The following is a 26,442-nucleotide window of genomic DNA, read 5'->3' on the forward strand; positions in this document are numbered from 1 at the left end:
ATAAATTGATCCACATACAGATGCACAGCTAAAAGTAACCGAATCTTTTCAGTAGTTGAGTTAGTGATCCATATACCAGTATACCGGGAGGGCTTTATAATTCTGTGTAAGATATTTAAACTTGGAATAATGTGATTGTAGAGACAAAAACAGGTCAAGTTCAAGTTCATTGTCATGGGCATACACATCCAAGGGATAAATGTCATGAAAATTAGCTCTATGTAGCAGTAGCATAGTACATTACAGACATGACATCAAATTAACACAAATTACACATAATTCACAAAACAAAACAAACATAATGACTCTAGGTATGTTGAGAGAGAAAAGAGAAATATATTCCAAGTTAGTGTGAGGGTTTGTCAGGTCAGCTCAAGGACCTGTTAGCAATGGGGCAGGTGCTGTTGCTGAACTTTGAGTGTAGATCTTCAGGCTTCTGTACCTCCTGACTGATGGCAGCATTGAGAAGAGGACATGGCCCAAATGGTGGGAATTCTGATGATAGATGTCACCTTCATGAGACACCACTTCTTGTAGATGTCCTCTTACAATGTTCTTATACTGGTTGCTAACTAATCACTGCTGCCCAAAGAGCTCCTGGTCGCTCGGCTTCTTACGGTGGTTTGTGCTGCTTTAGGACTAGAGTGTGTTTGAATGGGTGTAAACTCCTGGAGTGTACATATCAATCTCTTAGAGGAGTGAGTCTGTTTGGGAAGGAGTGGGGGGTGGGGTGGAGTCAGAGTGCTTACTCTTTCTGAGCAATCGTTTGTATAAACGTTTGTATATTTTATTGTACAGTACTTGGAGCTCTTGAGAATTGGAACAAACCCTTGCTCTCAGATGAGTTTGGTAAGTTAACCTTCTTTTATTTTGTCTTTGTACTTCAGGAGTTCCTATCTTCATATCATCTCCTCATTTTTACAATGGGGATGAGAAATTAGTGAGTGACATACTCGGAATGAAACCTGATATGGAAGCTCATCAAACGTTTCTCGACTTAGAACCAGTGAGTAGAATAGAAAGACTGTTTGTTATAGATTACAATGTATAAAGACATATTCTGAAAACTGGCAAGTGACTCACCTCCCTCAGAGTGAAATATGCAACTGTATCACATCACTCATTTATAGAATCACAAAGTTTGCAACACAATATTTGATCCATTATCTCCCCATGCTAGCTCTATACAACAACCCTAAATATATCAATTCTCCTGCTCTCCTTTGAGAAATATTTACAGACTTCCCAGAAATATGCAATGATTTTTGCAACTGTCACTTGCCATGATATAACTTCTCATACTCCTAAAAAACTTATATCATTTTAGAAACTGAGCCTTTCATCCCATCATAAGACCATAAGACATGGGATCAGAATTAGGCCATTATGCTCATCAAGACTGCTCCACCATTCAATCATGGCTGAACCTCTTTTCCCCTCCTCAGCCCCACTCCCCGGCCTTCTCCCCGTAGCCTTTCATGACGTGTCTGATCAAGAACCTATCAAGCTCTGCCTTTAAGGCATCCAATGACCTGGTATCCACAGCTGCCTGTGGTAACAAATTCCACAAATTCACCACCCTCGGGCTAAAGAAATTTCTCTGCATCTCTGTTTTAAATGGACACCTCTCTATCCTGAGCCAATGGCCTATTGTCCCAGACCCCCTCCACCATGGGAAACATCCTTTCTATGTTTCCTCTGTCTCAGCCCTTCAACATTCGGAAGGTTTCAGTGAGACTCCCCCCCCCCCCCCCCCCCCATCCTTCTAAATTCCAGCGCGTAAAGACCGAGAGCCATCAAACATTCCTCATGCGAAAAACTCTTTAATTCCTGGAATCATCCTTGTGAACCTCTTCTGAATGCTCTCCAATGCCAGCACATCTCTTCTAAGATAAGGAGCCCAAAACTATTCACAATACTAAAGGTGAGGCCTCACCAGAGTCTTATAAAGCCTCAGCATCACATCCCTGCTCTTGTATTCTAGACCTCTAGAAATGAATGCAAACATTGCATTTGCCTTCCTCACCACCAATTCTACCTGCAAGTGTTCTACCATGGAACCATAGAGCATTACAGCACAGTACAGGCCCTTCAGCCCTCCATGTTGTGCCGACCCATATAATCCTTAAAAAAAAGTACTAAACCCACACTACCCCATAACCTTCTATTTTTCTTTCATCCATGTGCCTGGCCAAGAGGCTCTTAAATACCCCAAATGTTTTAGCCTCCACCACCATTCCTGGTAAGTCACTCCAGGCACTAACAACCCTCTGTGTAAAAAACGTACCCCTGATGTCTCCCCTAAACTTCCCTCCCTTAATTTTGTACATATGCCCTGTTCTGTACAAAGACTCCCAATTCCCTTTACATCTCTGATTTTTGGATTTTCTCTCCGTTTAGAAAGTAGTCTGCACATTTATTTCTACTACCTAAGTGCATGACCGTACATTTTCCAACATTGCTTTCCATTTGCCCATTCCCTGAATCTGTCTAAGTCCTTCTGCAGCCTACCCGTTTCCTCAACACTACCTCCCCCTCTACCAATCTTCGTATCATCTGCAACAGATCCATCGATTCCAACATCTAAATCATTGATATACATCATAAAAAGAAGCGGTCCCAACACCAATCCCTGTGGAACACCACGAAACACTGGCAGTCAACAAGAAAAGGATCCTTTTATTCCCACTCACTGCCTCCTACAAATCAGCAAATGCTCTAACCATGCCAGTAACTTTCCTGTAATACCATGGGCTCTTAACTTGGGTAAGCTGCCTCATGTGTGGCATCTTGTCAAAAGCCTTCTGAAAGTTCAATATGCAACATCCACTGCTACCCTTTATCTATCAAACTTGTAATCTCCTCAAAGAATTCCAACAGGTTCGTCAGACAAAATTTTCCCTTAAGGAAACCATGCTGGCTTTGTCCTATCTTGTCCTGTGTCACCAAGTAGACCATAACCTCATCCCTAATAATTGACTCCAACATCTTCCCAACTACTGGAGGTTGGGCTAACTGGTCTATAATTTCCTTTCTGCTGCCTTTCCCCTTTCTTAAAGAGTGGAGTGACATTTGCAATTTTCCAATCCTCTGGCACCATGCCAGAGACCAATGAGATTTGAAAATTCATTATTATTGCCTCTACAATCTCTACCGCTACCACTTCCAGGACCCTAGGGTGCAGTTCATTTGGTTTGAGTGACTTACATATCCTTAGGTCTTTCAGCTTCTTGAGCATCTTCTCCCTTGTAATAGTAACTGCACTCACTCACTCACTCATCTTCCTTCATACACTACAACACCTGGCATACTGCTAATGTCTACCACAGTGAAGAATGATGCAAAATACTCATTCAGTTCATCTGCCATCTCCTTGTCCCCCGTTATTATTTCTCCAGCCTCATTTTCTAATGGTCCTATTTCCATGTTCATCTCTTTTATTTTTTACATACTTGAAAAAGCTTTTACTATCAATTTTACTATTGTTTGTTAGCTTGCTTTCATATTCATCTTTTCACTCCTTTTAGTTGCTCTCTGTACAGTTTTTCCCTCTTTTTAGATTCTTTTAGTTGCTCTCTGTATGGTTTTAAAAGCTTCCCAATACTTTATCTTCCCACTAATTTTTGTTTTGTTCTATGTCCTCTCTTTTGCTTTTACATCAGCTTTGACTTCCCTTGTCAGCTACTGTTGTACTATTTTGCCATTTGAGTATTCCTTTGTTTTTGGAATGCATCTATCCTGCACCTTCCTCATTTTCCCCAGAAACGCATGCCATTGCTGCTGTGCTGACATCCCTGACAGCATTTCCTTCCAATTACTTTGACCAACTCCTCTCTCATACCACTGTAATTTCCTTTACTCCACTGAAATACTGCTACATGAGACTTTACTCTCTCCCTATCAAATTTCAAGTTGAACTCAAACACTTGTGATCACCGTCTCCTAAGGGTTCCTTTCCCTTAAGCTCCCTAATCACCTCTGGTTCATTATATAACACCTAATCCAGTACAGTTGATCCCCTAGTAGGCTCAATGACAAACTCCTCTGAAAAGCATCATGCTAATGATGATATTTCCTTCCATCTGCACTAATCCTACTGTATTCTCTTTGGTTTGCCAATTTAAGTAGGATTGTTCCTGATTCTACCATCTCTCTGGTAATGAATTCCAGGTATCTATGTAAAACTTACTTCCTAGACTCCATTTAAAATTCCTTCTTCTCATGTTAAACATATGCCCTCTTGTTTTCGATACCCTAGCAGTGCCTCCTTTGCTCCTCAGGTAAAACAAGCCCAGCCTGTCCAGTATCTCCCTGTCCACCAATCCAGGCACTGTTCTGATGAGTTTCTTCTGCATTCTCTGCTGCATGATTGCATCCTTCCCATAAACTTCCCAAACTCGAAGTGTGGCCCAACCAGCGTTATGTTAAGTTGCAACATAACATCCAACTATTAAATTCTATGCCTCAGTCATATACCTTCTTCACCAGCTTATCAACCTATGATGTCATTTTCAAATTCAAAGTCAAAGTCATGTTTATTGCACAATGAAAAACTTGCAGCAATTTTACAGGCACATAGCATCATATAAGCTGCCTTCATACCAAAATCATGAATTAAAACATAAATAATATTCAATATTTCAAATAAAGAACATAATTAGAACAAAAGAAGTCCATTATAGTGCTAAGTGGTCGTGTTTTGCTAAACTGTAGTCTTCAGATTTTGCTGGTTGGTTCAAGAACCAAAAGGTTGAAGGAAAGTAGTTATTCTTGAACTTAGTAGTTATGGGACATCAGACCGATGGTAGCTGTGAGAAGATGAACAGCATAGCCTAGATGGTGAGGAACATTAATGATGGATGCCGCCTTCTTGAGGCTGCACCTGCTAGAAGTACTTCCAATGGTGGAGAAAATATACCTGTCATGTATTAGGCAGAGTCCACTACTCTCTGCAGCTTCTAACATTCCTGGGCTTTCAAATTGCCATACCAAATTATGATGTAACCTTCAACGGTATATCTATAGAAGTTTGTTATAGTGTTTGGTGACAAGCCAAACCTCTTAAGAAAGTAGAGATGCCAGGCCCAGCCCAGGACAGGCCATCTGATATGTTAAAGCTGCTGATTCCCAATGTAGTTTGCCTCAATGCACAAATCTGCCTCTTCCCCAATCCTGAAATCAACAATCAGCTCTTTAGTTTGGCTGACACTGAGAGAGAGGGGTTGTTGCCGTGGCTCCACTCAACCAGATGTCCTGTCTTCCTGACCATCACCACCTGTGATAGGTCTACAACAGTAAAGTCGTTGGTCAGTTTGAAGATGGGATTGGAACTGTGCTTAGCCACACAGTCATGTGTATATAGAGAACAGAGCAGGGGCATATCGACCTGAACTCCAAGGTTCAACATTCCTTAGTGACCAACTATTTACTTGTAACCCTAATTGTAACCCTATATGACTTCCCAAATTGCATCACATCGCACTTGATTGCACTAGATTTAATCTGCCAACACTCCATCTAACATTCAATCTGATTAATATCCTGCTGTTACCATAACGAACTTTCTTGATATCAACAACATAACCAAGTTGCTGTAAAGAACTTTCTCCCACCTCGCTTCTCACTTGTTTTATGATCTTTCTGGGGATCGTTTTAAGTTGATGGGTCAGTAATTCCCCAGTCACTGAAAATAATATTACCAAAGATTTACATAATCTTAAAGAAAAACTTCCCAAACTCTCCTGCCCCTGAATCAGCTTCTATATTTCAAGTCTACCCTTTTGATTTTAGCTCATAATTTTGGCATTGTTCTGTATATCTATGTTTTTGCCCTTGGAGTGTAAAGCTGTACCACCAAGCTGTACAATGAAAGGAATTATGATTATTAACCTATCAGCTATTTGATGTGTTAATTGATAATATCAATCTGGTCTTACACTGCATCTCTTGAGAAGTCAGCCCAGGTGCTGAGGGCCAGCATCATATGTTCTGAAGATAGTGTGTTTGGTTGCAAAGCTGTCCTTTTAACTTCAGACTGATTATTGCTTCCTATTTACATTAAGAACTAAAGTCTGGCTCTCATTTGCAACAATAAACTGATCAAAGAAAATTGGTTAGAAGCTTATCTTACTCAAAAACAATCTTCTGATCTTTAAAAGTTTCAGATGCTATGTTAGAAAGCTGTGCTTGGAAAAAAAACAGAGGAAGGACCCAAGCCCTGGACAGTGAATATCATTCACAACTTATTTCTGTACAACAGTTGCATCACTTTATATTCTTTGATTATATTCTTTGATTTATATTCTTTGGTTCTAGAGATTGTTATACTTCGTCTTCATTTATGTGCAAACCATCTGTTGTTATGTAAAATTGTTGCAAGAACACTTCTGCAAACTTTACTTTCCACTGGTTGTGTTCTTCTCTCATCAATTAACGTTCACATTGGTTCCATAAGCAGTTATCATAGAGTTTTCTTGGAAGCACACAGGCTTCTATATTTCAGTGTTGCACAGAGAAATGCAGGCAGCCTCCAGCTCTCCCAGTCCAGGTCATGCAACCTTGCACCTTCTGTGTATTTCACCATTTGTTTCACAACCTCCAGCTTCTCTTCTCCGGTGTCAACATTGGCCTTTTTGTTCCACTTCTTGCCTCTTAGTCAAAATACTCAAAGCATCACTTAGCACGCCCACACAAGATGAATAAGTGATGTACTTAGAAAGCACTGCAATTTACATGGGTCTTGTCTTAACTGAGGTGTTAGGGTGGGTCTTGGGACAATTGAATTCCAGTATCTGCAATCTCTCGTGTCTTCATTTTGTTCTTTTCCACTTTCCCAATCTGTACCTGCCTATCACCCCCTCCTCACCTGGATTCACCAACTGATTGCCCGCTCTTACTCTACACCTTCCACTCATCTCTTTATGCCAGCTGCCTCCCCTCTATCTTTCAAGCCAGCTGCAAGGTCTCAACCCAAAATGTCAACTGACCCACCAAGTTCCACCAGCACCTTATGCGTTGCCAAGCCAAGAATAAAAGCAATGGGCATGTTACTGCTCATAGGCCCTCATGCCTTTCCCTTATTTTACCAGAGATAACACTTTTAACATTCTATTTATTAAGCTGCCATGAAAATAAAAATATTTCTTATGGGTTTCCTTGTACTGACTGAACTCTTGTTCCTGCCATTGCTTGCTGTTCTTTCTGGTTGCTGTAACCCTTGTTCCTTCTGCCTTCCGTCCGCTGTACTTTCTTGAAATTCTTTGGCCACTTTTGCAGCCTTTCACTCCATCTTCTTCTGACTTCTTACTCTTGTATCAGCTGCTTCCTTCCACACCTCCATAAATATTACATCACAAAGAGGTAAGAAAACTAATGTGCTTGAAATACGTTGAGCTTCCTGTATCCAACAGATGACTGGTATCCCTATCAGAGCAGCCAAGAGAATGCAGCTCAACATCCACATCCAGGCCGTGGACTATGTCTTGTAAGTTATTGTGTTTTCTTTTTGGTGTAATTGGGGGCTAAGATTGAACACAAGATAATAGAATCAGGAATAGGTCACCAGGCCACTCGAGCCTCCCGCACAATTCGATGTGAACAAGGCCTCATATCCTCCTCTGTACCAATTCCTCATAACCCTCAATTCCTTAATTTTTCACATATTTATCTACCTCCACTTAACTGATAGAAATTTATAAAATAATTGGAGGCATTGATGGGGTAGACACCCTTAATCTTTTTCAGTGTAAAAATATCAAATACTAGAAGATGTGCATTTAAGGTGGTGGTGGTGGGGGAGGTAAGTTTAAAGGTGAATCATGGGGCAGATTTTTTTTTATACACACAGAGTGGTAGGTGCCTGTCAGGGCTGAAGGTCGAAACAGATACAATAGAGTTGTTAACAGACATGGGAAAATGCTGCAAGATTGATCCAGTCTGTTGTAGGCCAGGTCTAGTATACCTCTATATCGATATTGTCAGGAAACTGATGTACAGCCGGGCTTAATCCAATACTGGCTGTTTTACATTATGTCCAAGGGCCTTCCAAGTGTGGTGGGAAGAGACTGATATGGCTGTGGGGTTGTTTGTTGTTTTAAGCATCCTGTCCCTTAGGTTCAAAGAATTATAGAGCCATAGAGAGATATCACCAAGTCCACACCAACCATTAACCACCCAACTACACCAATATCATGTTTCTATTAGCCCATGTGGTCATAATCTCTCCCCAGATTCTACCACTCACCTACACATGGGGCAATTTACAGCAGGCAGCAAATGTACTAATCTGCACACTTTTGGGATGTGGGACAAAATCAGAGCACCCAGAGGAATCTCATGTGGTTGCAGAGAGAATGTGCAAACCTGTACAACCCTAACCATCCTTCTTCAGCAACATAACACTACAGACCACCTCTTGCACAACCAACGAGTTATCTCTTACATTGCCCACTTAGGTCTTGTTTTTGCAGTCTTTTTCTTTCTCTTTTTACTGACGTATATAATTTATGTTCTGTGTGATGTCTGAACATACTTGCTGCAAGCAAGGTTTTCATTGTACCTGCAGCTCATAGTACTTGTGGACATGGCAATAAACTCCTTGACCTGACTGAACTCGTTACAAACACCATCAGAAGTCAGACTGAACATGCTGTGAGACAGTAGCTCTGTTAGGTGTACTGATGTGCTACCGAGGGATAACACCCTTAACAAAACTCCATTTACAGTCATGAAATTTCACTCAACCAGATGAGTGGGTAGAATCTAGAAGATGCTTAGTACAAATGGATAATGTGGGCTTCCAGTGGAATGAAACTTAATCCATGCTGCAGGACATGGATTTCAACATGCAGGTGAACTGGGAGAATCAGGTTGGTGCTGGACCACAGGATAGGGAGTTTGTAGAGTGCCTAAGGGATGCATTCTTGGAACAGCTTGTACGAGAGTCAACCAGGGACAAGGCTATTCTGGATTTAGTGTTATGTAATGAACAGGATTTGATAAGCGATCTTGAAGTAAAGGAGCCACTAGGAGGTAGTGATCATAATATGATGAGTTTTTATCTGCAATTTGAGAAGGATAAGGGCAGCTTGGAGGTGTCAGTGTTGCAGTTGAACAAAGGAGACTATGGAGCCATGAGGGATGAGCTGGCCAAAGTTAACTGGACGGATATCCTAGCAGAAAAGACAATGGAACAGCAATGGCAGGTATTCTTGGGAATAATGCACAAGGTGCAAAATCAGTTCATCCCCCGGAGAAGGAAGGGGGGAAAGGGGCCACAGTGGTTGACAAAGGAAGTCAGAGATTGCATAGCATTTAAAAAAAAGGAAGTATGACAGAGCTAAGGTGAGTGGGAGGACAGATGATTGGGAAATGTTTAAGGAACAACAGAACTTAACTAAAAAGACAATACGGGGAGAAAAAATGAGGTACGAACGCAAGCTAGCCAGGAATATAAAGGAGGATAGCAAAAGCTTTTTTAGGTATGTGAAGAGAAAGAAGATAGTTAACAGTGTTGGGCCCTTGAAGAATGAATTGGGTGAAATTGTTATGGGAAACAGAGAAATGGCAGAATAATTTAATAAGTACTTTAGATCTGTCTTCACTAAGGAAGACACAAGCAATCTCCCAGATGTATGGATGGGCCAAGGACATAGGGTAACAGAGGAAATGAAACAGATTGACATTAGGAAGGAAACGGTGATGAGTAGACTGATGGGACTGAAGGCTGACAAATCCCCAGGTCCAGATGATCTGCATCCTAGGGTACTAAAGGAGGTGGCCCTGGAAATTGCGGATGCATTGGTAATCATTTTCCAATGTTCCTTAGATTCAGGATCAGTTCCTGAGGATTGGAGAATGGCTAATGTTATCCCACTTTTTAAGAAAGGAGGGAGGAAGAAAACAGAGAACTATCAACCTGTCAGCCTAACATCAGTAGTGGGGAAGATGCTAGAGTCCATTATTAAAGATGAAATAGTGGCATATCTAGATAGCAATGATAGGATTGGGCCGAGCCAGCATGGATGTACCAAGGGTAAATCATGCTTGACTAATCTATTGGAGTTTTTCGAGGATGTAACCAGGAAGTTAGACAAGGGAGATCCAGTGGATGTAGTGTACCTCGATTTTCAGAAGGCATTTGATAAGGTCCCACATAGGAGATTGGTGGGTAAAATCAAAGCTCATGGCATTGGGGGGAAGACATTGACATGGATAGAAAACTGGTTGGCAGATAGAAAGCAAATGGTAGTGGTGAATGGGTGTTTCTCGGAATGGCAGGTGGTGACTAGTGGGGTGCCACAGGGCTCGGTATTGGGACCACAGCTGTTTACGATTTACGTCAACGATTTAGGTGAAGGCATTGAGAATAACATCAGCAAGTTTGCTGATGATACTAAGCTGGGTGGCAGTGTGACATGTGATGAGGATGTTAGGAGAATTCAGGGTGACTTGGATAGGCTGGGTGAGTGGGCAGATACTTGGCAGATGACGTTTAATGTGAATAAGTGTGAGGTTATCCACTTTGGGAGTAAGAACAGGAAGGCAGATTATTATCTGAATGGTGTAAAGTTAGGTAAGGGAGAAATACAAAGAGATCTAGGAGTCCTTGTTCATCAGTCACTGAAGGTGAATGAGCAAGTGCAGCAGGCAGTGAAGAAGGCTAATGGAATGTTGGCCTTTATTACAAAGGGAATTGAGTACAAGAGCAAGGAAATCCTCTTGCATTTGTACAGGGCCCTGGTGAGACCACACCTGGAGTATTGTGTACAGTTTTGGTCTCCAGGGTTAAGGAAGGACATCCTGGCTGTAGAGGAAGTGCAGTGTAGATTCACGAGGTTAATTCCTGGGATGTCAGGACTGTCTTACGTGGAGAGGTTAGACTGGGCTTGTACACGCTGGAATTGAGATTGAGAGGGGATCTGATTGCAACATATAAGATTTTTTTTTAATTTTTTTATTAGTTTTTCAAAACATTTTACAAAATTAAAAACCCCAAATCCCAATGAGGAGCATTAATACAGAGCAAGGTTAAGCATACAATAACAATATGCTACACAGGAAGAGAATTTAACAAAAAAGCACCTAAATTAAAGACAAGTGAGCTTAGTGTCCTCCCCAAACCCCACAACACAAGAAAAAAAAACAATTCCAGACCAACCACCACACAATATAGAGAGTATAAGTCCGGACAGTCAAACTCCCAGACTGTAAATACACTTAGCAACAGAGGATAATAATGCCTACTGCCAGAAAAAAAAAAGGGAGTTGAAAGCAAGGGACTGAAAAGAAAAAAAAACCCTAGTCAAGAGGAAGGTTATGAAAGTACTCGATAAAAGGCCCCCAGATCTTATGGAACTTTAAATCCGAATTGAGAACTGAATAATGAATTTTTTCGAGGTCCAAGCAGGCCATAAAGTCGTTAAGCCATTGCGCATGAGTGGGCGGGGCAACATCTCTCCATCTAAGGAGGATCAAGCGTCTCGCCAGGAGAGAGGCAAAGGATGGTATTCGGCATTTGGTCGGACCCAGACATAAATCTGTCTCGCCCCAAAAACCGAACAGAGCAATTAAGGGGTTAGGTTCTAGGTGCTGATTCAGAATACCCGATAGTGTAGTGAAGACATCTTTCCAGAATTTCTCCAAGCTAGGACAGAGCCAGTACATATGGATGAGAGAGGCCACGCCCCTCTTGCATTTATCACAGAGCGGACTAATGCCAGGGTAGAATCGAGATAGTTTAGATTTAGACATATGGGCTCTATGAACAATCTTAAACTGTAAGAGACAATGGCGAGCACAAAGAGAGGTTGAGTTAACCGATTTGAGAACTGAGTCCCAGCTCTCCTCGGATAAGGAGATATTTAAATCCTGCTCCCAGGCCATTTTAATTTTATCCACAGGGGCCCGTCGTAAGGCTGCTAGTTTATCTTGGATAATTGAAATTAAACCTTTACCTAGTGGATTAATGGAGAGAAATAGGTCCATAGCATTTTTCGCAGGCATTTCAGGAAAGTTAGGAATTAAAGGAGCAGTAAAGTGTCGGATTTGGAGATATCTGAAAAAGTGAGCGGTAGGCAGGTTGAACTTAACAGAGAGCTGTTGAAAAGAAGCGAAGCGGTTATCAATGAAGAGATCTTCAAAATGTCTAATGCCCTTCCTGTACCAAACATGGAATGCTGAATCGAACGTGGTAGGTAAAAAAAGGTGATTATGTGCGACAGGGCTAGAAATGGAAAACCCCTGGAAACCATAGCATTTCCTGAACTGAGCCCATATACGCAAAGTGTGTCTAACCAGAGGATTAGCTATTGATCTGGGCAGACTGCTAGGGAGTGCAGAGCCAAGAAGTGCAGATATAGATAATTCTTTAGTGGAGCTCAACTCCATTGCCACCCAGTTAGGGCACTCAGGTTGACCGTGGAAGAAAGACCAGAAGGCAGCACAATGTATATTAGCTGCCCAGTAATATAAGCGAAAGTTAGGTAAAGCCATGCCACCCTCTTTTTTAGATTTTTGGAGGTGGATTTTATTAATTCTAGAGCGCTTATTCTGCCACAGATATGACAAAATAATAGAGTCTAAGGAATCAAAAAACGATTTAGGAATAAAAATTGGGATAGATTGAAATAAGTATAAGAATTTGGGGAGAACATACATTTTGACAACATTGATACGACCTACCAAGGACATAGATAGAGGTGACCATTGTACCAGACTCTGTTTTGTAGCATATGAAAGGTTGACAAAGTTTTCACGAAAGAGATCTTTAAACTTCCTTGTGACTGTAATTCCAAGATAAGTAAATTGATTATGGACTACTTTAAAAGGGAAATCTCGAAATATTAGTTCTTGTGCTTCTTTATTAATTGGGAAAAGTTCACTCTTAAGTAAGTTGAGTTTATAGCCAGAGATCTGGCTAAACTGGTCAAGAAGTGAAAACATTAGAGGTAAGGATGTAGACGGATATGAGAGAAAGAGTAGTAAGTCATCAGCATAGAGAGAGACTTTATGTTCAACACCCCCTCTCCAAATCCCGGTCAGTTCAGGACATTTTCGAAATGCTATCGCCAGAGGTTCTATAGCCAAATCAAAGAGAAAGGGACTTAAGGGGCATCCCTGACGGGTGCCACGTTTCAGATTGAATACTTGGGATTTCTGAAAGTTAGTTAGAACAGAAGCAGTAGGACACAGGTACAGCAATTGGATCCAAGAGATGAAACTTTGGCCGAGGTCAAATTTTTCTAAGACTGCAAAAAGGTAGTTCCACTCTATACGATCAAATGCTTTCTCCGCATCAAGGGAGATAACACATTCTGAAGTCCCAGTTGGAACGGAGTATAAAATATTAAATAGACGCCAAATGTTAAAAAAAGGGAGACGGTTTTTAATAAAGCCTGTTTGGTCATCAGAGATAATGGAGGGAATAACGGTTTCTAATCTATGAGCCAACACTTTAGCTAAGATCTTTACATCAACATTGAGCAGAGAGATCGGCCTGTACGAGGAACACTCTGTTGGGTCTTTGCCCTTTTTTAAAAGAAGAATAATAGATGCCTCATTGAAAGAGGGTGGCAATTTGCCATAGTTAAACGAATCAGATAATACTGAAAGTAACTGAGGAGAAAGAAGTGAGGAGAATGATTTATAAAATTCCACAGGGAACCCATCAGGTCCAGGAGATTTCCCTGAGGACAGTGCAGAAATTGCAAAAGATATTTCTTCTAGTGATATAGGCCCATTAAGTTTGGCTTTGAAATCAGATGAAAGTGAGGGGATATTCAGATTCTGTAAAAATTGATCCACAGAGATATTGTCATTCAGGGATTCAGAGGAATAAAGCCGAGAATAAAAATTTTTAAATGCGTCATTAATTTCTAAATGATCCGATGTAAAGTCTCCGTTCTCCTTCCGGATCTTTGTAATATGTTGTTTGGCTTTAGAACGCCTCAGCTGATTGGCTAGGAATTTACCAGACTTATCCCCATGCATGTAAAAGTGGCTCTTGCTTTCGAGAAGTTGGCGTTCGACAGGTTGAGTGGACAGAAGGTTAAATTTAGTTTGGAGTTCAACGCGCTTCTTGTATAATTCAGGGTTAACATATAAGATTATTAAGGGATTGGACAAGATAGAGGCAGGAAATATGTTCCAGATGCTGGGAGAGTCCAGTACCAGAGGGCATGGTTTGAGAATAAGGGGTAGGTCATTTAGGACAGAGTTAAGGAAAAACTTCTTCTCCCAGAGAGTTGTGGGGGTCTGGAATGCACTGCCTCGGAAGGCAGTGCAGGCCAATTCTCTGGATGCTTTCAAGAAGGAGCTAGATAGGTATCTTATGCTTAGGGGAATCAAGGGATATGGGGATAAGGCAGGAACTGGGTATTGATAGTAGATGATCAGCCATAATCTCAAAATGATGGTGCAGGCTCGAAGGGCTGAATGGTCTACTTCTGCACCTATTGTCTATTGACATTAGGTATAGGAGAGAACTCTGTGGAAGTTATGAGCTGTAAGAAGAGACTGGACAGATTTGGGCTGTTTTCTCTGGAGCATCAGAGACTGAGATGAAAACTGAAAGAAATTCATAATATTATGAAAGATGTACTAGATAGGGTAGACAGTAAGAATCTTTTCACCCAACAGTAGAAATGTCAAATACTCAAGGATATGCATTTAAGGTGAGAGGGGAAAAGTTTAAAGGAGTTGTACAGGGCAAGTTTGTTTTGCCTAGAAAGTGGCAGTTGCTTAGAACGTGCCAGAAATGGTGGTGGAAGCAGATATGGTAACAGGGTTTAAGATGCTTTTAGACTGTCACATGTGTGGGCAGGAAATAGAGGGATATTGATCTTGTGCAGGCAGGAGGGATTTAGTTTAACTTGCCATTATGTTCAGTGCTGGAGTCTATTCCTGTGCTGTACTGTTCCAGGTCATAAATACTTTGAAGGATGCAACCTCCACCAGCCATCAGGGCACAGAATTCCAAAGATTCATCATCCTCTGAGAGAATGGAGGATAAACCTTCGGGGCTGGATGAGATTTATCCCAGTCTGCTATGGCAGGCATGCAACAAGATTGCTGGTGCATTGACTGGGATTTTCAACTTTCGCTGGCCTTAAGTGAAGTACCAAATGACTGGAGAACAGCAAATGTGACAGAACCTAGAACAATACAGTACAGAGCATTTCAGGCCCTTTGGCCTGCAATGTTGTGCTGACCTACATAGACATACTTCAAGAGCTAACTATAACCCTCCATTTTTCTTACATCCATGTGCCTATCGTAGTCTTTTAAATAGTCCTTTTGTATCAGTCTCTCCACCACTGGAAGCAGTGTGTTCCAGGGCACCCACCACTCTGTATGCAATCTGACATCTACCTGAAACTTTCCTCCACTCACCTTAAAAGGATGTCCTCTGTATTGGCAATTGCCACCCTGGTAAAAGAATGCTGGATGTCCACTTTGCCTATAGCTCCCATAATCATATACTTCTCTCAACCTCTGTTGCTCTAAAGAGAAAAGCCTTAACTCCCACAACTTTTCCTCATAAATCATATACTCCAATCCAGGCAGTATCCTGGTAAATCTCATCTACTTCCTCTGCAAAGCCTTCACATCCTTCCTACAATGAGACAATGAGAACTGAATACAGCAGTCTAAGTGTAGTCTAACCAGATTTTTGTAGAGCTGTAACATAACCTTGTGGCCCTTGAAATCACTCCCTGATTAATGAAGGCCAGCACTCCATATACAGTACCCTATATCAACCACCCTATATCAATTTTCATGACAACTTTGAGGGATTTGTGGATTTAGACACCAAGGTCTATCTATTCTTCCGTGCTGATAAGAACTCTGCCATTAACCTTGTGCATCATCTTCAGGTTCGATCTTCCAGAGTCTATCACTTTATATCTTACCAGTTGAACTCATCTGCCACTTTCCCACAAAACTCTGCATCTTGCCTATATAGATTACTTCTGGTTAATATGATGTTACCAGATGTGTGTGACAGCATCTAAAAGATAAGAAATCTGACTAAAAATATATTTTCTGTGGTAAATTGTGTTAAATTATCACCACAAACAGTGAAGAGGTGAGTGATGGCGAGGCAAGTTTGTGGGATGAGTCAGGCTTGTGGGGTGTTGCAGATGGAGTTCTGATGCCCCTACAGCTGGCTTGTATGCAAAGTTAGATCACTTTGGGTGCCGAAAGAAGTTGGGGCCCAGGGAGAGAAGTTCTGATGCTCTTTCACGTGTGACATTGGAAAGGGGAGGGGGAGGAGCACCAGAGGGAGACAATAGGCAGGCGAGGAGCCAACATGAGAGAGGGGTGGGAAATGGTGAAGGGGGTGGGGGCTGGAGGCATTACTGGAAGTTTGAGAAAATTGATGTTCATGCCATCAGGTTGGAGGCTACCCAAACGGAATATAAGGTGTTGTTGCTATCAGGTTGGAGGCTATATTGGAGGTTGAGCACAGAAGTCCTTAGGCCAGGTATTGGAAGATAGGATTAATATGGATGGGTGCTCACTGTGCATGGTGGGCCAATCTGTATGAGGAAATATCTATGGATCTTATTTTTAAATGACCAGTCCCTTATTTTGCAGTACTGTCCCCTCCTCATGATAATCCCACTAGTGGATACATCCCAGCATCTATAATAGCTTCAATAAATACACCTTGCGTTTTTCTAAACTCCAAATAATACACACCTAACCCGTTTAGCCTTTCATAGTAGGACCACACTCTCATTCCAAGAATTAGCGTTGTGATTCTCCGTTGGACTGACATCAATACTTTTATATCATTTTCTTTTGCGAAGGAGATCAAAACTGTGTACTGTATTCCAGGTGTCGCTTTATCAACAACCTGTACAACTGTGATAAATCTTCCCTGTTTCTAAACTCCAGCTCTTCTACAATAAAGGCAAATATGCTTGTTGCACCTACCTGCTAACTTCTCGTGATTCATACACTGGGACATCTACATACCTCTGAATTTCACTCAATTGCAGCCAATCTCCATTTAGATAATAATCCACTTTTGATTCATCTTCCTTAAGTGCCTGATAACACCTGTGATATGAAGAAGTTTCCTGTGGTCTAGAGTCATAGAGCCATAGAAAAGTACAGCACAGAAACAGGCCCTATGTCCCATCTAGTTCATTTAACGCCTACTCACATCAACCAGTACTGTAGACCTCCATACCCCTGCCACCCACGTACTTATCCAAACTTCTCATAAACATTGAAATCAAGCTCGCTTGCACCACTTGTGCTGGCTGCTTGTTCCACACTCTCAGAACTCTCTGAGTGAAGGAATTTCCCCTCTTGTTCCCCTTTCTCCCTTAACCCATGCCCTCTAGTTGGGTCTCGGCCCGAAACGTTGACAACGCTTCTCCCTATAGATGCTGCCTGACCTGCTGTGTTCCACCAGCATTTTGTGTGTGTTGTTGTTTGAATTTCCAGCATCTGCAGATTTCCTCGTGTTTGCCCTCTAGTTGTAGTTCCACTGAGCCTCAGTGGAAAAAGCCGGAGGAACCAGCATTATGGATGTGTATTCCCCCTTTGGTCTACAGCACTCCTCAGTGCCCTACTGTTCAGTGGTTGGTCCTACCGAAGTGCAACACCTCGCACTTGTCTACATTAAATTCCATCTGCTATTTTTCAGCCCACTTTTCCAGCTGGTCCAGATCCCACTGCAAGCTCTGATAGTCTTCCTGGCTGTCAACTTCACCCCCAATCTTGATGTCATCCACAAACTTACTGATCCAGTTAACCACATTCTCATTCAGATCATTGATATGGATTACAAACAACAATGGATCCACCACCTAACCTTCTGTACCTTCATAATTTTATATATTTCCTAGTCTCGTCCATATAAGTCACTGAGTCATAGAGTTATATAGCATGGAAACAGCCTCTTGAGCCCAACTTCTCCATGCCAACCAAACTAGTTTGCCTGTTTGCCCCATAATTCTCTTACCTTTTTCTGTCAATGAACCTATCTAAATAACCTTTAAATGTTATTGTACACACCTCTGGCAGTTAGTTCTATATACCCACTACCTTCTGTGTGAAAAGTTTGCCCTTCAGATCCCCTTTAAATCTTTTCTCTTACACTTTGAATCAATGGCCTCAGGTTTTAGACTCTCCTATCCTGTGATCATCCACGTTATCTACCCCACTCCCATAATCTTATAAACCTCAGCTTTCTTTGCACCAGGGAAAACAGCCCCATCTTCTCCAGTCTGTCATACCTCCAGTCCCGGCAACATCCCTGTGAATCTTCTTCATTTTTTCCTAGCTAATTACACCCTTTCTATAGCAGTGCTATCAGAAATACACACAAGATTCCAGGTGCAGTCTCAACAATGACTTGTACCACAGTAAAATAATGTGCTGACTGAAGACAATAATGCCTTTTTGTCGCCCTATGTTGCCACCTTCAGGGAACTATGCACTTGTACCCCTAGGTGTCTCTGTTTCACAATATCATCCAGGGCTCCACCATTTACTGTACAAGTCCTGCCCTGGTTTAGTTTCCCAAAATGCAGCACTTTGCGTTGTACAAGTTACATTCCATCTCTCGTTTTTTAGCCCACTTTATCAGTTAATCTAAATCCTGTTGAAATCTTAGGTAATCTTCTTCAATATAGAACATAGAACATAGGACAATACAGCACAGTACAAGGCCTTCAATGTTGTGCTGACCCTTAAACCCCGCCTCCCATATAACCCTCCACCTTAAATTCCTCCATATACCTGTCTAGTAGTTTCTTAAATTTCACTGGTGTATCTGCCTCCACCACTGACTCAGGCAGTGCATTCCATGCACCAACCACTCTCTGAGTTAAAAACCTTCCTCTAATATCCCCCTTGAACTTCCCTCCCCTTACCTTAAAACCATGTCCTCTTGTATTAAGCAGTGGTGCCCTGGGGAAGAGGCACTGGCTGTCCACTCTATCTATTCCTCTTAATATCTTGTATACCTCAATCATGTCTCCTCTCATCCTCCTTCTCTCCAGAGAGTAAAGCCCAGCCTCCCTTAATCTCTGATCATAATGCATACTCTCTAAACCAGGCAGCATCCTGGTAAATCTCCTCTGTACCCTTTCCAATTCTTCCACATCCTTCCTGTAGTGAGGCGACCAGAACTGGACACAGTACTCCAAGTGTGGCCTAACCAGAGTTTTATAGAGCTGCACCATTACATTGCGACTCTTAAACTCTATCCCTCGACTTATGAAAGCTAACACTCCATAAGCTTTCTTAACTATCCTATCTATCTGTGAGGCAACTTTCAGGAATCTGTGGACATGTACCCCCCCAGATCCCTCTGCTCCTCCATACCTCCAAGTATCCTGCCATTTACTTTGTACTCTGCCTTGGAGTTTGTCCTTCCAAAGTGTACCACCTCACACTTCTCCGGGTTGAACTCCATCTGCCACTTCTCAGCCCACTTCTGCATCCTATCAATGTCTCTCTGCAATCTTCAACAATCCTCTACAACACCATCAACCTTTGTGTCATCTGCAAACTTGCCAACCCACCCTTCTACCCCCACATCCAGGTCGTTAATAAAAATCACGAGAAGTAGAGGTCCCAGAACCGATCCTTGTGGGACACCACTAGTCACAACCCTCCAATCTGAATGTACTCCCTTCACAGACAAGCCAATTATGCCACCAATTTTGGTGTTATCTAATTTAGGACTGAGGTACCTTAACAGTAGATCACTCAATGGTAACTTTTTGGAATTCTTCCTCTTGATTCCAAATATCTCATGAGTGTAGGCACTGTGTAACCATCTTGTTCACTTTTGATTATTCTAAACTCTCAGTTGTGAAATAAGCTTCTTTCACCTGGTTGCTCTGTTTTCCTCCTGCATTGTTGTGCTAGTTGCCAGTTTGTATGGCTACCGAAAATTACCCCTTGGATGTAGGTGATTGGTGGAACCTGAGCAGTGTTGATGGGCATGTAGGGAAAACAAAATTGATCTGTGGATTAATGTAAAGAAATATCCATGGTTGGCATGGACTTGAAAAGCCTGTTTCTGTGTTGTATACATCTATGACTTGATGATAGGTGAGTAAATGTGGGGATAAATCTAACTGGTCGAAGGATTAGATGGAAGATTATTATTTGGATCTCACTGCCTAAAAGAGTTACCACAGTTAACAAAAAAATTTCAAAGAACTCTTTAAGAGCCATAGTCTGCTTCACTGTGAACCAAAGGTTGAGAGGAGGAATTGACCTCATCAAACAAGCTGAAAAAGTTAGATTTAGTGTTTAGGAAAGTGTGGGTCCATGTACTGATGCATTTAATAGGGTGGATTTCAAGATGATTCCATAAGCAGCAGAGTTTCAAGTGAGGGGGCAGTCAATTAAAAATTGGGTCTGTAGGAATTTCTTCTTCCAAAGGGTTCAATGGTTCCATTCAATATCAGCAAATGTATAAAGTAGTGGTCACCAACCCGTCGATCTTTGAGACTTTCCCAGTAGATCCCGAAAAAAAAAGAAAAATAAATACACAAATACTGCTGAGAGATTGTTTCCAGGTTGCAGGATTTTAGTTCCGTTCTTTCTGCCCAGTGCGCATGCGTGTAGTTCCCCCGCCACGCACTACAGTGTAATTCAGTGGTCCCCAACCACCAGGCTGTGAGGAAATGATAGGAGTCAGCTGCACCTTTCCTCATTCCCTGTCACGCCCACTGTTAAATTTGAATACACGCGAGGTCAACAGTCGCCTAACTGCAGTGACACCCTCGCGCCAGGGATCACTGTTTGGCCTCGGGCGGCCAGCAGGAAGTGCTGTTGCTACTGGCATGGAGCACTGCCTTTAAACCTGTTTAACACACCGAATGTTCGTGGGGAACCCGGTGCTAAAATATTCGCAGACGACCTAATTCGGGCTCAGCGTTTCGTAAGTATCAGAGCAGCTACCTCGCTGCGATCTACTGAAACAAACTTTTGTCGGCCGATAGATCCTGCAAGTGGTGCGGGCGCAGGCCTGTCGCTCTCCTCGCTCGGTCAGTCGCTCTCTCCGGACTGTGGCTGCCGCGGCCCCGGCACAGGGACATCCGGCCCTGACCTTGTCCTCTCACCCCACCTACGACCAGCCGCACCTGGCCAAGGCGTCTGGTGGCAGGAGGCTGGAGCTTGGACCTGGAGGCTGTCTAATGAGGCAATGAAGCCGTCAAAACTGCTTTGGTACCCTGAGACCAAGCACACAGCACTTAAAGACTAACCCGTTGAGTTTTTTCAGCAGAAAAAACGTGAGCAGTGCGGGACAGAAGCTAAGTGCCGAGAGCCGCAAAAACTAAATTGCGGAATAGACTGGACATAAGGAATCTGCTTTGAGTATCGCTGTATTCCCGTTGTGTTTAACACCACCCCTCCCCCATTGGCTGGCCCGCCCGCAAGAATATTGTCAATATTAAGCTGGTCAGCGGTGCAAAAAAAAGGGTCAGTACCCCTGGTGTTCATACATTATTTCTACTTACGGGTTGCGGGGTTTTACTTCCGGTCTTTTCTGCCCTGGTGCGCATGCGTGTAACTAATCGATCTGGGGTCAATCTTGCCTTTTACTAAGGCTGAGGTAGGGGATCTTGGGCTTAAAAAGGTTGGTGACCACTAGTATAAAGTATATGACCTGAAATTCTTACTCTTCACAGACATCCACGAAACTGAAGGAAAACCCCAAGGAATTAATGACAGAAAATTGTTAGAACCGAAAGCCCCCTTGCCTCTCCCATTCACAAATAACAGACACACACACTGGAGAAACTATGTATCTATGTATGACAGCAGTAGGTATTTAATGGCCTTTTTCAATATATTCCTTTACAGCCAAACTGGTCAAATAAGGACAATGCTCTTACCGGTTATCTTTTTAAATGAGGTAAGTTATATGGCTGTTACAAGATGTTAAGCTTACTATAACTGCCCTAGTATATCAAACTATTTCTCAACACAGATGCAACCTGACCCATTGAGTTAAATGAACATTCACTTGTTGGATAGGTGGCATGAGCTTTAAGAACTTGGGACTTTTGGGGGCTTCAACCATAATGATCTATTAGGTACTTGGCAAAGGCCAATAAAAAGAAGCGAGGTGTAAGCGGAGCGGCCATTATGGGAGTGGGCCAGCATTACAGTAGTCATGCTTTGTCTCAAGAGGCAAAGGCTCTAACTTATAGCAAGTTCCTTTCTTTCTCTATTAATACATAGCTAGTGCAGTGAGAATGTGTCTAGGCTCAGTGGTATGTTCTTCATGTCAGATGTGAGAACTCTTGTGAGAGCTCCAGTCTCCCTGCAAACTACATAGGCACGAGGTGCATCCCACATCCCACTGCACCTCCTACAAACTATGTTAGGGAACTAGAGCTGCAGCTGAACAATGTTCGGCTCATATGGGAGAGTAAGGAGGCAACAGAGAGGAGCTACAGGGAGGTGGTCACCCCTAAGTTGCTGGAGGGGTGACTGTATGGGGAGGGAAAGGGAATAGGCAACCATTACCCTCAATATAAGTAAACTTCTTTGGGAAGGGGTGGGGGGATAACCTACAAGGAGAAAGCCACAGTAACCAGGTCTCTGGCATTGAGTCTGGTTCTGTGGCTCAGAAGGGACGCAGTGGGAGGAAAGGAGCACAGTAATGATAGGGGATTACATAATTAGAGAAAGAGACGGGAGATTCTGTGGATGTGAAAGTGACACCTGCATGGTACGTTGCCTTTCAGGTGCAAAGGTGAGGGATGTCTCAGATCAGATACATAGCATTCTAAAGTGGGAAGGTGAACAGCCTGAAGTCGTGGTACATTATTGGCACCAATGACATAGGGAAGAGTATAGAGCAGGTGTTTGCAGCGTATAATTCTTAAAGGAGGACACACACAATTTTACCAACTAGCCTGCTCTTGCCTCAATGTAATCACATCATGCATTGATTCTCTTCTGATACCCCTTGTCCACTCCCTTCCCATCTATATCTACAGCATCTCATGTATTCTCCACCATTTTAACAAACACCAACATACTCCTCCCAGCCCCCAATCATCCTATATCATTCACTTCATCTACTCACTCCTTCTGTCCATCATCCTCCCACCGGTTCTGCTTCCCCCAATGTACCCATCTGCTCACCCATTCCCTATAGTCCCATCTTAATTCCTCATTGGATAATACCATCTGTGGCCCTTTGCTGCCTCCACCAATCAATTCCCAGCCTCTGTCACTATTTCCACACTCTCCTCCTCCATCTGTCCATAGCCCTCCTCTCCTAGGTTCATCTATCACCTGCCAGCTCTTGTTCCACCCATTCTCTATATCTATATATAGGCTATCTCCCAGTTTTCAGATCTTTCAGTCCAGATAAAAGGTCTTTATATGAAACTTTGTCCATTTCCCTCCAGTGTCAAGCCTATACAGAGGCACCTCCCCATTTCTACCAGCTAACAGGAGTCACCTGCCACTTGTTTCCAACTCATCACCTGAGGCCTGTTTGAACCCAGCTCTCATTCACAGTCCTTGTTCATTCATACTAACCAGCCAACCTCAACCAGTTGCTCTAAGCTTTCAGGTACTTGGCTATCTGTGGTCTTTAGCGCATGTTCTCTCTTGTTTTGTGCCCCAAGTGGTTTGTTAGTTTTGCAGTCTTATTCAATTTATCGTTCATCACTGCTTTGCTTTTGGGTCAAGCCTCCTGGGTCATTTCCTGACATACAGATTCTACTTGACCTGTTGGGTTCCTCCAGCAGTCTTTTTTTCTCTCCAGGTTCCAGCACTTGCAGTCTATCTATCTTATTGGTTATTTGTTATGCTTATCATTAACCTTCACTTAGTTGTGAAAGTGGATGGCTTCACATTTTTCCCCAGTACTGTCTATCAGGCATGTCTTTGTCCATTTAGTTGGCATTTCCATATCCCACAAAGGATCTCTACACTCTCCTCATATTGTTCACACTGCCACTCAGCTTGTATCCTCTGCAAACCTGGATATACTGTATTACACTTGGTCCCAATCTAACCAATAACATGGATTATGAACATCAATCTCCCGAGCCTTCCACTCAAAAAACAATCCATTTATTCCTACTTCCTTCCTTCCTATTAATCTGACTTCATTTGTTTTGTAATCCACCATATGATCTTACTTCCATTAAATTCATTTTGGCTCTGCCTAATCTTATTCATGCTACTTCCTCCTTAATAATAGAGCTGAGAATTTCACCAACTACTGATATCAAGTAGCTGGTTTATAAACACAGAACATAGAGAGAGTACATCACAGGAGTAGTCTCTTTGGCCCATGATATCTGAGCTGAGCACAATGCCAACTTAAATGAATCCCATCTGTCTGCACGTGGTACATATCCTTTGATTCCCTACCTATTCATGTGCTTGTCTAAATGTCTCTTAAATATTATTATATTTGCTTTCACTCCTATTTCTGGTAGCATGTTGCAGGCACCTAACACTCTCTGTGCAAAGAAAAATTTGCCTCATAAATCTTATATGAACTTGCCCCCTTTCACCTTAAACCTATGTCCTTTAGTATTGGTCATTTCCATCTGAGGGGTGAAAACCAAGTATCCACACTATATATTTCTCTTATTATTCTGTCAGATCGCTTTTCAGTCTCCAACACTCCAGATGAAACAATTCAAGTTTGGCCCACTTCTCTTCGTGGCTAATTCTCTCTAAATCAGGTGACATCCTGTGAAGCTCTTCTGCACCCTCTCCAAACCCTCCACATCCTTCCTTTAACACACTGACCAGAACTGCACACAGTAATAAAGATGGCTTTTTACTTTCACTCTCCCTCACTGTCAAAGTCAAAGTTGAGTTTATCATCATGTGCATAAGTACACGTAGGCACAAGTACAATGAAAAGCCTGCTTGTAGCAGTATGACGGATATTGTATAAGCAGCCTTCACAAGGAAAACGTGTATTAGATAGATAGATAGATAGATACTTTATTCATCCCCATGGGGAAATTCAACTTTTTTTTCCAATGTCCCATACACTTGTTGTAGCAAAACTAATTACATACAATACTTAACTCAGTAAAAAATATGATATGCATCTAAATCACTATCTCAAAAAGAAAGTTCTTATTAAGCACAATTCTTACGAAAAAGAACATGGTTAAAGTAAAAAAAAAGGTCCACTTTAATGCAAAATGATCAACGTGATCATAGTGTTGCCAAACTGTAGTGATTAGTAATTGCTGGTTGGTACAAGCACCGAATGGTTGAAGGGAAACAGCTGTTCTTGAATCTGGTGGGGCAGGACCAGGTTTCTGTACCTCCTGCTCAATGCTAGCTGTGAGAAGATAGCACGGCAGATACAGATCAAGAAATAAAACTGTATGTAGGCAGCATTTGATAAAATGAACTATGTACATTTGCCTCTTTTCATTGGTTATTCTTTACTCCTTTGTTTTATTAGAATGCTGTGATTGATGACAAATCTGCTGTTAAATTGAAATGGGCGCTTCATATTATAAAGGTTGTGTTCTACATTCCTTACATTATCCTATGGGTTGGAATCCTGCTATTTTTGATTTCTCTTACTCTCATCTTTGTCATGTGCAGATGCAAAGAGAATAAGGTACTTTTATAACTATTACAGAATTATTTACTGTTTTGCTCACTGGCAATTTATTTCTTGCACAGTACCCCTCACATCCTTAAAGGTACTTTTCTTTTTTCCCTTTAGGAATATGCACCTGTAGCTTTAAAACTGCCAAATATTGAAATGCACTGATGGATGACAGACCTTGGGTATTGCTGGAATTACACAGCTATGTTGATTAGAAGTTCAACCTGATTTCGGAGCTGTACTGACTCTATATTGGAATGGAAAAACACATTATTTGACAGATCATGTATTCATAGAATCAGTTATCAGTAATATTTAAATGTATTGTTTTCCAGGCAGTACGACTACAGTTATGAACTCGATAATTCATAATTTAAAAAACAGATTAAAATGAACCAATCATGTTTTAAAAAACAAAATATAATTTCTAATGATTGGATACTTGGTAAAATCACTTCAAACATTTCATTTTGATTTGCTTTCTTTGAACATTTTCCACAGCACACTGTATTGTCTGTAGGGTCAAGTGCATTGTTGCCTTAATGTAAAACACAATCGATTGGAAGCAATAGATTCTACCAGAGTTTCAGCATGTAACTACAGTGCCTATAAAAAGTATTCACCCCTCCCCCAAAAGTTTTCATGTTTTAGTGTTTTACAACATTGAATCACAGTGGATTTAATTTGGCTTTTTTGACACTGATCAATAGAAAAAGACTTTTGTGCCAAAGTGAAAACAGATCTCTATAAAGCAATATAGATTAATTACAAATATAAAACACAAAAAAAATGATTACGTATTTACTCCCTTCAAGTCAGTAATTAGTAGATGTACCTGAGTC

At 41.8% G+C, this 26,442-nt stretch overlaps 1 protein-coding gene across 1 annotated transcript in view; it reads left to right on the forward strand.

Moving 5' to 3' along the window:
• LOC140728034 (lysosome membrane protein 2-like) overlaps nucleotides 1-26,066 on the forward strand; it is a 251,613-nt gene extending 225,547 nt beyond the window's left edge. The window contains exons 8-12 of the mRNA XM_073046149.1: nucleotides 888-1,006; nucleotides 7,410-7,483; nucleotides 21,847-21,898; nucleotides 25,448-25,609; nucleotides 25,718-26,066. Coding sequence (XP_072902250.1) covers nucleotides 888-1,006; nucleotides 7,410-7,483; nucleotides 21,847-21,898; nucleotides 25,448-25,609; nucleotides 25,718-25,765 — 455 coding nt within the window. The 3' untranslated portion in view covers nucleotides 25,766-26,066. The remainder of the gene's footprint in view (nucleotides 1-887; nucleotides 1,007-7,409; nucleotides 7,484-21,846; nucleotides 21,899-25,447; nucleotides 25,610-25,717) is intronic.
• The last annotated feature ends 376 nt before the right edge of the window (nucleotides 26,067-26,442 follow it).

This window comes from Hemitrygon akajei, chromosome 5 (assembly GCF_048418815.1).
Source record: "Hemitrygon akajei chromosome 5, sHemAka1.3, whole genome shotgun sequence".
Classification (NCBI taxonomy): Eukaryota; Metazoa; Chordata; class Chondrichthyes; order Myliobatiformes; family Dasyatidae; genus Hemitrygon; species Hemitrygon akajei.